We start from the raw sequence: 12729 nt of genomic DNA on the forward strand, positions 1-12729 counted from the left end.
CAGTGGTACCTCAGGTTACATACGCTTCAGGTTACAGACTCCGCTAACCCAGAAATAGTGCTTCAGGTTAAGAACTTTGTTTCAGGATGAGAACAGAAATCGTGCTCCGGCGGTGCAGCGGCAGCAGGAGGCCCCGTTAGCTAAAGTGGTGCTTCAGATTAAGAACAGTTTCAGGTTAAGTACGGAGCTCCGGAACAAATTAAGTACTTAACCTGAGGTACCACTGTAGAAAAAAGGGACATATGTTAGAATTGTTTTTGTTTCTTAAAGGAGCCCTGGCCTCTTCTTCACCCTAATGAAGCCCATCCCTAATGGGTTGAAGATAATGGCTTCGACAGCCTGCCTCACCTCCCGTTCTAATTGATTTATGGGCACCAATTTGTATGGTAAATCACAGGAAGCAACGTAATAATTTGATTTATGAAGCCCTTAGGAGGTGTTTGCTGCAGAATAGCCTTGCAACTGAGGGGGTGGTAGGAGAGGTGCTGACTGGAGGGAGGGCATTTAGGCCTCATCAATAAATAAGAAAATGCACCCCAAACCATGAAAAAGAAGGTACAGGTATGTATAGTTACAACTATTGGCTTAATGGTAACTATAATTATTATTTTATTTATATTTTACAAGTATGAAACCAGCTATGAAGTCCATACAAAGTGCCCAATAAAAAAAAAAATTCAAAGAAAACAATTTTTAAAAACCCATAATTAGAACTACAGTGGTACCTTGGGTTAAGTACTTAATTCGTTCCGGAGGTCCGTTCTTAACCTGAAATTGTTCTTAACCTGAAACACCACTTTAGCTAATGGGGCCTCCTGCTGCTGCCGCACCACCAGAGCACAATTTCTGTTCTCATCCTGAAGCAAAGTTCTTAACCCGAGGTACTATTTCTGAGTTAGCGGAGTCTGTAACCTGAAGCGTATGTAACCTGAAGTGTATGTAACCTGAGGTACCACTGTATACGATAAAAGAAGCCCGTTGGAAAGCACAATACTTCAAGCCGTTAAAAGAGCAGCAGAAACAGTTGTTGGGTCAGGAAGTTCAAGCTCAGGGGAAAGCTTGCCTAAATACTGTAGGCAGGTCTTCAAGGAATGCCAATAGGGATTCAAACTGATGTGGAAATCAACCTAAGCTCAGAAAAATGAATCTGACCGATTTGCCCCGGTCGCCAGTTAGTTACCTTCCTCTTCTGGCTTGGCATCTTACTATTTGCACAGGCGTTGTCGGATAAGCGTTACTTGCTTCTGGAGATGATGCCTACTCCTGGAGTCAAAATACCATGAAATTTAATTTTATGCCTATTTGACGAGGCTCGATTTCGTCTCCAAATCAACACTGGAGATAAGAAGTCCTATGTCAACGTGCGCTGGGGGGGGAGGGGAGGGGAGGTTTGGCAGCTGTGGCAGCAGACCTAATAGGGGGACCGGCAGGAATAACACTCGAAAATCCCCCAGGAAGTCAACCATTAAGGTGAGCCCTATCTCCCTGTCCTCCCAGGCTCCTTGTCTACAGTGTTCTCCGGTTGCCGGGCATTAAAGCAAACCAGAGTTTTGTTTACCGAGTCTACGATTACAATACAGCCGCCAAATATTTGCTAGTCACCAGTTTCGCAGTGCCACTATAAATACTTCAGCCCCAGGTGGAAGGGCTGAGAGTTGGCAGAGGAGAAGTAGGGGGCTGAGCTGCAGTGGACAGGTAAGTGGAGAGACTTGGGGAAAGAAGCCCTTGCAAGGGGAATGGCTGTTGCTCAGGGGTAAAGCACTTGCTTTGCGTGTAGGTCCCAGGTCCAGTCCCCAGTATCTCCAGGTAGGGCTGGGGGAAAGACTTCCTCTCTGAAACACTAGAGATCTGCTGCTGCTGCCAGCCAGTGTAAGGCCATACAGGGTTAGATGGTCTGATTTAGTATAAGGAAACTTCCTAAGCTTTAAGGAAGAGCTGTAAGTCAGTGGTAGGGCATCTGCTTTGCATGCAGAAGGTCCCAGGTAGGGCTAAGAAAACCCGAAACTCTGGAGAGCTGCTGCCGATCAGTGTAGACACAACTGAGATAGATGGACCAGTGATTTGACTCAGTCTCAGTATAAGACAGCTCTCCGTGTTTGGGGAAACAGCAGTAGCTCAGTGGCAGATTCAGTTTCCAGCATCTCCAGGTAAGGCGGGGGGAGACCCCTCCCTGAATCGCTGGAGAGCTGCTGCTGGTCAGTGTAGCCATTACTGGGCTAGATGGACCAACTGTGCGATTTAATATAAAGTGGCTTCCTACGTCCCCTTTTCAACTGCCACAAACTATGAAGCCATCTGTGTACCTGGTCTGCAAATGCACAAGAAAGAGACCGTTTTGCAACTTATTACACCTGTGGCCTGTCTTTTATCCGAGAAGCTCAAGGCACATACCCGGTAATACCCTCTTCCCACCTGGATTTTATCCTCACCACAACCCTGTGGAGTAGGCTAGCCCAATAAATATCAATTGCCTCAAGGTTACCCACCAAGCTTCATGGCTAGACAGGGATTTGAACCTGGTTTCCCCGTCCTAGTCCACAGGGCCTGGAAGACAGAAGTTGTTCCACTTGGCCTTTGGCTTGGAACCAGCCTGATCCGCTCCCCTTCTTTCCTTTTCCTTCTGTGATGGAACCCCTATTTGGGGACTTCCCTGGCTTTTCTGGCCCACGTAGGACCAGTCTGGATAGTTGGCCTTGGTGAAGATTTGACATTTTCTCCCCCCAAACAGTTTTTGATCTGGGCTTCCACTGAAATGAGGCTGCATTTTAAGTAGCATTTTAATCTTGTTTTTAAGTTGAATTTTAATCAATTGTTTTTATACCTGATGTTAGCCACCCTGAGCCCAGTCTTGGCTGGGGAGGGCAGGGTATAAAATAAATAAATAAATAAATAAATAAATAAATAAATAAATAAATAAATAAGGACCCCCCCCCCAAGAGGCAGTGAAGGCCACCAATTTCTGGAGGCTGTCAATTAATATATGATTCTATGATTCTATGACGACTATGTTCTGCCTCCATGGATGGAGGCAGCGATGCTTCTGAATACCAGTTGCAGGAAACCACAGGAGGGGATAGTGTTGCTTGAGGGTATCTGGGTGGTCACTGTGAGAACAGGATATTGGACTAGACGGGTAACTGGCCTGATCCAGCAAGCTTGTCCTATGTTCTTATTTTGGAGCACATAAGCCAGGCATTAGAATGAGGACATTAAGCATAATGGTAGAATTCTGAGCTGATCCCACTTAACCACACATACTTGTTGTCTAGAGTGTGTACAGATGATGTCCTATTTTCGAAAGCTCTCCTGCATCTAAAGCTCCCTGCATGGAGCACAGTAGCAGACCAGGGGGAAAGGGTCGCTCAGGGACGAAAACTTCCAGTATTATTGGATTACAACTGCTCACATCGCAACCATTGGCCGTGCTGGCTCGGGGTGAGGCGAGTGCAGCAGCAAGGACTGCAAGTTCCCTGTCCTTCGTCTATTGTTTTCCCTAACAGGTGAGCTTTCTGCATGCATGGAGCTTTTGATGTGGGGGAGTTTAAAATAAAAACGGCATACACCCTACATGCAGTTTGAAGTAAAACAGTCAGTTTGGAATAAGTTCCACACTTCTAAGATGCCATTGGGGACCAAGGACCCCACCCATGTGAAAGGGGCAGATAAGTGGTAGAAGGTGGTGATTTAAAGAGAATTAGAATAGGTATCACCTTAGCAAGGAAGGGACAACTGTGACCAGGTGGCCTATTTGCTTGCTCTGGTCTGCTGTCCAGATGCTCATTGTTGGCAGATGAGTTTAAGCTCCTCCTCCGTTTCCTTTTATCATTAAAAAGAACAACAACTTTGAAGTCAATTTTCTATTATTATTATTATTATTATTATTATTATTATTATTTCCTGTTAATTCAATACACCCCTCCCTGGCTGGCCCAGTTTCACAAACACTCAAACCAGCTCCTTTTGCCTGGCTGGAATGTGCCCTGGAAGTCTGATAATGCCTCGTTTGTGTGGAAGATGTAAAGGACTGTGCCAGTGCATGAAGAAATTAGCTAGCGTGGTGTAGTGGTTAGGGTTGGACCTTGGAAACCAGGGTTCACAATCCCCACTCATCCACGAAGCTCACTGCGTGACCTTGGGCCAGTCACTGCCTCTCAGCCTAACCTACCTCACAGGGCTGTTGGGAGATTAAACAGGGAGGAAGAGAGCCATGTACACTGCCTGGAGCTCCGTGGGGAGAAATGGTGGGACATAAATATAATGAATGAATGAATGAATGAATGAATGAATGAATATGAATGAATGAATGAGTGTACATTTGTGGCTTTTGCCTCTGGCCTTGCCCACCACTAGCATGGGAGCCCGAGAAGATTGCCTAGAAGGGAATGTGGCCCTCAGACTGGAAGGTTTACCCCAACCCCTGTTTTATGGTTTCTGGGAGCCACAGAGGAAACCCAGTAGTCCCTGGGCTGTTGCGGGGAGGGGAGTTCTGATTTGTTTTTGGTTTTTGGACCCCCCCACCCCTTTTTAAATTACAGTGTACTAATTATGACTAGTGGGTGCTCCAGGAATATGCTAATACCTCCTCCTAATTTCTCAGTGGGTCCAGTTCTGTCAGCACTCAGCACTCAAGTTCCCTGTTAGAGGATGACAATAACCACAAAAGATAGCTATACTGTGCATTCCCTCTCCTTGGCAGACACCTGACGCTTTGTTCTCCTCGCTGTTTATTTAGTCCAGATTCAACCACTTGTACAGCGTGGAGATAGGAGCGGGGGAAATGGCCGCTGGGGTAATACAAAGCCTAAGCAAATTTAAGCTGCCCACAGCATTCCGGAATTCGTTCCTATCCACCACAACCTGCCAGGAAATGATTTTCCAAGACTTATCGGAGGAGGAGGAGGAGGAAATGGAGGCGGAAGAGGAAGAAGAGGAGGAGGAGGAGGAGGAGGAGGAAGAGGAAGAGAGGGAGGATATGGAAACAGTAAGCAATTCCGCAGGTTGCAGCCCAGACAGAGGCGCTGCCGACTCCGGCTTGAGCAACACAGAGGTGACGCTGCAGCTCCTTCGGTTCGCTGAGCGGATCAGCGATGACATCCAGAGATATTTTGGCCGGAAGAGCAAAGAGGAAGGCTCAGAGTCCTGCAACATCTACGAGGACCGCCGCTCCCCTCAGCTGTCAGGGCAGGTTCTGTACTATGCTGACCTAGTCAGGATTTCCCATATTGGGGAAGAAGACGACAGCAGTGACCTCCCTGACCCCTCAAAGCCCCCAGCACAGCTGGAGAGGCAGCTGTGGAGATCTTTCTGCAGCAAAGAGGATGCAGAGAAGATGGGTCCTCTGGCCGAGCTCTTTGAATATGCTCTGGTCAGGTGCGTCAAGCAGCGAGCCTCCTCTGAGAACAGGAAGCTGAGGCTGGAGAGGAAGTATGGCCACATTGCCCCCATGCATGGCAGGAAGTTGCCCCAGTCCTTCTGGAAAGAGCCGTCCCTCAGCCCTGTCTGTATACTCAATGGCAACCCTCCAGATTTCAGTGACCTGCTGGCCAACTGGACTTCCGAAACCTGCCAGGAGGACCTGAATCCCAGCCGAGAGCATCCTAGCGAAGCAAACCGGAGGGTGGTGGACACTGACCATTTTGGTGGTCTATGAGGGTTCAGAAGGGTTGCAACATCTGAATTTTTCTCACATGGGCTCCGGCCCTTTCCCTATTGCAGGGACCATTAGCCCTGTGCCCACCATGGCTCCCATAAATATCCCCTCAAAAATTGACAATGCACAAGATTGGGGGTGGGAGCAATGTCTGCACCATTTTGTGTTCCTGTCTCTTTTTCTACTTTTTCAATTGTGGCAGCCATTTTCTTTTATGCCATGCCCCCTGTTTCGGCCATTTTCTCTCATGCCACACACACCCGCCGCCATTTTGTGTTATGCCACCCACCCCCAGCACTATCTCAAAATGTCATTATCTTCCTACTGGCCCCCAAAATGTCACCAACCCCTGACCTATTCGAGACCTGGGAGTCTCCCTTCTCTCTTGCTCAACTTGTATAATTGTAAATAAATATTGGGGGGGGGGGGGAATGTGACTCTCCTCCAATACTTTCCCCTCACAAGGGAACTGACTCTTTCTGTCTGTTCTGGGTCTAGGGGAGGAGGGGTGGAGCCAGAGGGCAGAACCAGTTACCCTGGCAGGCTCACAACTGGACCCAGTCTGTGGTGGCTCTGGAGGCAGAAGCCTTTTGGGATGGATTGAATGCAGCAGTGGGGAACTTGTGGCCCTCCAGATGTTGCTGGACCATCATCCCTGGCTGCTGGGAGTTGGAGTCCCACATTATCTGCAAGGGCACAGGCTTCATCTCAAGTCCATTTGTACCAGGTGTGCCAACTCTAGGGGGTGGAGGTGTAAGGATGGGAGTTGAGAGCTTTGTGTGCCACCTTGAACACTTTGTAGGAAAGGTGTTTTGTAAAAGTAATAATAAATAATAATAATAATAAGAGTTTGGATTTGATATCCCGCCTTTCACTCCCCTTCAGGAGTCTCAAAGCGGCTAACAATCTCCTTTTCCCTTCCTCCCCCACAACAAACACTCTGTGAGGTGAGTGGGGCTGAGAGACTTCAAAGAAGTGTGACTGGCCCAAGGTCACCCAGCAGCTGCATGTGGAGGAGCGGAGACGCGAACCCGGTTCCCCAGATTACGAGACTACTGCTCTTAACCACTACACCACACTGGCTCTCAGTGCGTAAAGCAATACTGGCCTGTTTTACAGGTGCTATGTCCTTTATCTTAAACAAATCAAGAGGAAAATCACCTTTGGGGGTGTTTTTGTTTTAAAAAGCTCAACAACTTTGGGGGTTTCCTTAAAGCTCGACAACAATTTTGGGGTCTTCTGGGTTTTTTTCAGGGTGTCCTAGTTTTTACCTTTTGAAGGAACCCTATCCAACTGTACACTTCTATAGTTCTAATTTGGTCATATCCATTAATTTCAACGGACATACTCTGAGGAGGGTGAACATTGGTTTTTACCCTAAGTTTTTTTAATATTATTATTAATAATAATAATCCAGTTTCCATATGTGCAATGGAGAGGGTTATGTGAAGTAGTGATTTTGAAATCCAGATGACATCAGGAAGGGTGTCTACATGTGTGTGTGCAATAAATGGTGCAATGATAGGAGTGTCTGGAGAGCAAAGTCATTTGTCTTCTGCTAAGCAAACCTCTCCTGTCTGCACAAAAAGAGACTCTTATCTGTTTCTTCCATGCCTTCTTTGTAGGCCAATCAATCAATTCTTTTACTAGAAAAGGAGGCAACCTGATCGATCTTCACATCTATTTAAGTGCCCAGCATGTCCAGTGGAGGCCAGCCCATTGGGGCAAATGGGGCAATGCCCCCCCCAACCTGCCTGCCCTCACCCACCTACTTTGCACTTTCCAAAACAATACACAGACCATAGTGCAGCCACCCTTTGAAAGCTTCACTTTTCCACATTTTGCAATGCAGTTCTCCAGCCTAGTAATGTATGCAAAAATGCATACACTATAGGGCAAATTGTACATAGAAATGCAATACATTAGTGAAAATGTAATACAAAAATGCAACACATTGGGGATAATGAGCAAAAATTGGTATATTGAGCAAAATTGCATACAAAAAGTGACGGTTAGAGTCATAGAACTGTAGAGTTGGAAAGAACACCAAGGGTCATCTAGTACAACTCCCAACAATGCAGGAATCACAGCTAAAGGATCCCTGACAGATAACCACCCAACCTCTGTTTAAAAACCTTCAATGAAAGAGATCCCGCCACCTTCTAAGGCAGTCGGTTCCACTGTTGAACAGCTCTTACTGTCAGTAAGTTCTTCCTTGGAGAAACTTGCAAGGAAATACAGTACTGACAAATTTTGATGAGGATTTAAAAAATATATATCTGCAAACCAGTGTGGCAAACTAAACTCAAGACTGGAAAAATGAGAAGCAAAAATTGACAGATTTGCCTATCGCTTCTCTGAGCCTGTTCCAAATCTGGGGATTTGCTTTCAGTCCCAGAACTGAACTGAACTCACAGCCCTTTCACCCAAGCAGCCATTCCATGTTGACTTCCTTCATTTCCACAAAGTAATTTGGGTGGAAAATGTAATTTTGTTCTTCCTATTGTTAAACAAAAGGGAGTCATAGAACCTCGCAATCTGACTGCAGATTGACCAGACATCTCATTTAGACCCTAGTTTTACTGTGCATCTGTTCTAAAGAGTGCCTCAACATAATAAGAGAGGCAGGTAGGCACCCCTCCCCAGCCCTTCTCTACACCTCCTTCTGACAAACAACACCATGGCAGCCTGGAAGAAGGTCTCCAGGGGCAGCGGTTATGTGGAAATTGTTATGTACTAAGCTTGGATCCTAGAACAATAGGCAAGTAGGATCCTAGAATGCAACAACTGATTGGCTTGCAGGAGAAGACCAATCAGGCTCCAGGAGGAAGTTAATCAGCCTATTAGGCTGGTAGGATCATAGAATGCAACAACTGATTGGCCTGCAGGAAAAGACCAATCAGGCTCCAGGAGGGAAGCAGAATCAGCCAATCAGACGGGACTCATTGTGTAAATAATGTATATAAAAGCCTGAGGTTTGGGGGGGGGGCGCAATTAAACTCACTGTTTTACAAGCTGCAATAAGGAGCATGAAATCACTACAGGACTCCGAGTATATTTCAGAAATGAAGCTGGTTAATATAGCTGCATGCTAAAATCAACTCTCAAAACGAGCTAATAATAATTAAACAGGAAACCAAATGACGGCGATAACTATTATTAGACCATTTTCAGTTAAAAATAACAACGAAGTCACAGTATATAAAATACCACAGAATTATTATTTTTTGTTAAATAGAAAGAAAAGATCAAAGCAGCAATAGCTTATCAAATTACAAAATGTACAAATGTGCCTGGTCACCCAGTCCAGGTCCAATAACTAATCCACAATTCAGCTCTCCCAGTAATAAGGTAAAGGACCCCTGGATAGTTAAGTCCAGTCAAATGTGACTATTGGGTTGTGGTGCTCATCTCACTTTCAGGCCGAGGGAGCCAGCGTTTGTCCACAGACAGCTTTCCGGGTCATGTGGCTAACATGACTAAACCGCTTCTGGTGCAATGGAACACCATGACGGAAACCAGAGCACATGGAAACACCGTTTGCCGTACTGCCGTGGCGGTACCTATTTATCTACTTGCACTGGCATGCTTTCGAACTGATAGGTTAGCAGGAGCTAGGACAAAGCAATGGGAGCTCACCCCGTCGCGGGGATTTGAACAATCAGCCTTCTGATTGGCAAACCCCGAGGCTCAGTGGTTTATTTTTTTTTTTATAAATGATATTTATTAAAGATACATGAAAGTACAGAATAAAGAAAAAGTATAGAGTTTTAAGATATAACAAAAACAGTAAAAAATAAGAAAAAAACAAAAACATACAAAATAAAACAGTTAAAAACACAGTAATGTTCCATAACCTATCTTCCTTACTCTTATTTCCCCGGACCTCCTCATACCTCCCTTCTTTGTATTCCAATTCAATTTGTTGGTTCAGCAAATCCTTACCATTAATCTTTTACCCAATTGTTAACCTTTTTTTCCATGTCTCTTAAAGCATTACAGCTAAAACCTCTTAGTTTCTATCCAACATCCTTCTAAAGTTCCTTAATTTTGCAATATTTCTGTAAATAGTCCTTAAATTTCTTCCAGTCTTCTTTCACCGACTCTTCTCCCTGGTTTCGGATTCTGCCAGTCATTTCCGCCAGTTCCATGTAGTCAATCACCTTCATCTGCCACCGAGGCTCAGTGGTTTAGACCAGGCACCCCCAAACTTGGCCCTCCAGATGTTTTGGGACTACAAGTCCCATCATCCCTGACCACTGGTCCTGTTAGCTAGGGATGATGGTAGTTGTAGTATCAAAACATCTGGAGGGCCCAGTTTGGGGATGCCTGGTTTAGACCACAGCGCCACCCGCATCCCTAAGTTCCCCCAGTATATGACAGACAAAGGTATACTGGATCTGGAGACTCTGCTTTGCTATTGTGGCTAATAAGCTCCCTCCAAGAATTGGGTCACATCCACACAATACATTTCAAGCCCTCTTGTGCCACTTCCCCTAAAAGAATCCTGAGAACTGTAACTTACTTTCTCAAAGTGCTAGAGCTCCCAGCATCCTTAACAAACTGCAGGTTCTGGGATTATTTGGGGGAAGCCATGTGCTTTAAATTATCTTTTAAAGCCATTTGAGCCAGTCATCACATCTTGAGGCTGCTGCTTCCATAGTTGACAATGCACACGATAAGGAAAATCCTCGCTTGTTCTGAATGGCTGTCTATCTCTGCATTCACTTCCTACCGGATCAATCCTCTGGGGCACCATGCTACGCCTTTAAAGATCTGCTGTTAGCATGCAAAACTCTCCACTGCTCTCTTGTGGTTATTGGTATAATAGACCTCGCTATCAGGCAGAGACAGTTCACAAACAAGTTTCCAGCTTCTCCCAGGGCCAGAACCAAAGTGGTAAAGTTTTTTTTCCCTGGAATGTCCCCCTAGGACCAAGGCATTTTCCCACTTAAGATGAATAGTAAAGGCAGCTTAATGTTGTCCAAGGACAAAATGGTACCCTCCATGCAGTATACCAAGGGTGGGGAACCTGTTTCAGTCCCCTTCTGCATCATCATCATCATCATTTATTTGTACCCCACCCATCTGGCTGGGTTTCCCCAGCCACTCTGGGCGGCTTCCAACAAAGATTAAAAATACATTAAAATGTCACACATTAAAAACTTCCCTAAACAGACCTGCCTTCAGATGTCTTCTAAATGTCAGGTAGTTGTTTATCTCTTTGACATCTGATGGGAGGGCGTTCTGCAGGGCGGGCGCCACTACCGAGAAGGCCCTCTGCCTGGTTCCCTGTAGTCTGCTTCTCGCAGTGAGGGAACCGCCAGAAGGCCCTCGGCGCTGGACCTCAGCGTCCCAGCAGAACGATGGGGGTGGAGACCCTCCTTCCTCTGGGGGCCACATGCTAGGGTCAACAGGACCAAAGTCAGAAGTGGGAAGAGCAACAAATGCAAATTTTACTTCAGCATCGTCCACTCCACTTGAAAGCAGCAGTCTGGCTTAGCCGGTGCAAGGGCAGCCACCATGGCAAATTGACATATGCACCTCTGTCCACACAGTGCCTGATGCTTGAAGCAGCTGCTAAACTCTGCCTAATGGTAGAGCTGGCCTCTATTTTGTGTGGTTTAATGCATCTGTCATATTTTTATTTTATTTTTTGCTGTTTTTATTGTCCATTGCTTTGGGGAAATTGCATAGATTGGTAAAATAGTCGTCATCGTAATAATAATAATTTGTCAGCTAAGGCAGAAAAGCCCATACGTCCCTCTCCCTGGCAGTAAAAAGCCAGAGAGAGAAACAACAACAATAAAGTAATGTAGGAAATAACCAGAATTTTGCTTACCCTTGCTGGCACATAAAAATCAGGTGCTTGAGGTGGCTGCCTCACTCTGACCAGTGGTAGAGCCATCCCCGCTTGAAGTCATGTCAGAGAGAAGACTACTTTCAGACGCTCTTGAGTGGATGAACTTTACAGCAGATTTCGTATTGTGGTTCAGACCTGTCTGCCTACCACTGTGCCACCATCACTGGTACCCAAAGCGAAGAATAAGCAGTGTAGACCATTCTGCTCAAAGGGGATTGTGTACAGATGAGAGATCCTAGGGGTCAGGTTGCCTTTACCTCCAGCCTAACAACAATCTATGTCTTGAACTGGGTTAAGTGTTCTTGCTAACTGTCCTGCATCCGTCTTTTGTCTGGCTGGAATGTAGCCTACAGTGCAAAAGGTTACAACCATTGACCACTTTTTGGTCTCTGACGTTGCCCACCCCTGGCATATATGGCCCCCCACCCCACCCCAGTTGATGATGAAGGACCTCGGGCTGCAAAAGTTCCCCCACCCCCTGCACAAACTCATTCATGGTTCCCTGCGCATTGTTTGAAGGCTACCTGGACCTTTAAATGAATATTGCATCATAAACGAATGGGATGAAACCCACCTAAGTAGAAAAGAAAAGGAGATATTTCTTCCCACCAGGATGAAAAAAATGGTACTACAGTGGTACCTCGGGTTAAGTACTTAATTCGTTCCGGAGGTCCATTCTTAACCTGAAACTGTTCTTAACCTGAAGCACCACTTTAGCTAGTGGGGCCTCCCGCTGCTGCCGCGCCGCCGGAGCACGATTTCTGTTCTCATCCTGAAGCAAAGTTCTTAACCTGAAGCACTATTTCTGGGTTAGCAGAGTCTGTAACCTGAAGCGTATGTAACCTGAAGCGTATGTAACCTGAGGTACCACTGTAGTGCCAAATTCAGCACATGGCACACATTCTTTTCTTTTTTTAAATCATTTTTATTAAATTTTCCACTTTAACAATCCAATCAAATCACATTAAATATTCCAAATTATACATATACATATCAAATAATCCAAATATTCTGCCAAATTATAATTTTTTAATATGACTTCCCATGCTTCAAGTTTGGAGGGTTCTGATCGTCTCATACTTCTACTGCTTTTCATAGTTCCCACAAGTGAGTTAAAACAAGCAGTGATGTGTTTCTGGTAGATCTTATGTCTATGATTCCCCTCTATAAGTGGCACGCATTCAAGACTGCTGGATTATAACAAGGAATTGGCCAA

General features: G+C 45.6%; 1 protein-coding gene across 5 annotated transcripts in view; it reads left to right on the forward strand.

Annotated features, from left to right (window-relative positions):
* PERCC1 (proline and glutamate rich with coiled coil 1) overlaps positions 1-5990 on the forward strand; it is a 58637-nt gene extending 52647 nt beyond the window's left edge. Inside the window, exons 1-2 of one of the 5 annotated variants that reach the window (XM_080982040.1) lie at positions 518-561; positions 4733-5990. In XM_080982040.1, coding sequence (XP_080838166.1) covers positions 544-561; positions 4733-5650 — 936 coding nt within the window. In that variant the 5' untranslated portion in view covers positions 518-543 and the 3' untranslated portion in view covers positions 5651-5990. Of the gene's footprint in view, positions 1-517; positions 562-1342; positions 1471-1503; positions 1696-3269; positions 3857-4732 lie in introns of those variants that run through there. The other 4 variants (XM_080982039.1, XR_013979608.1, XM_080982041.1 and 1 more) reach the window with 4 other exon arrangements.
* Positions 5991-12729: the final 6739 nt, after the last annotated feature.

Source organism: Podarcis pityusensis, assembly GCF_964106645.2.
Source record: "Podarcis pityusensis genome assembly, chromosome: 14".
NCBI classification, from domain to species: domain Eukaryota; kingdom Metazoa; phylum Chordata; class Lepidosauria; order Squamata; family Lacertidae; genus Podarcis; species Podarcis pityusensis.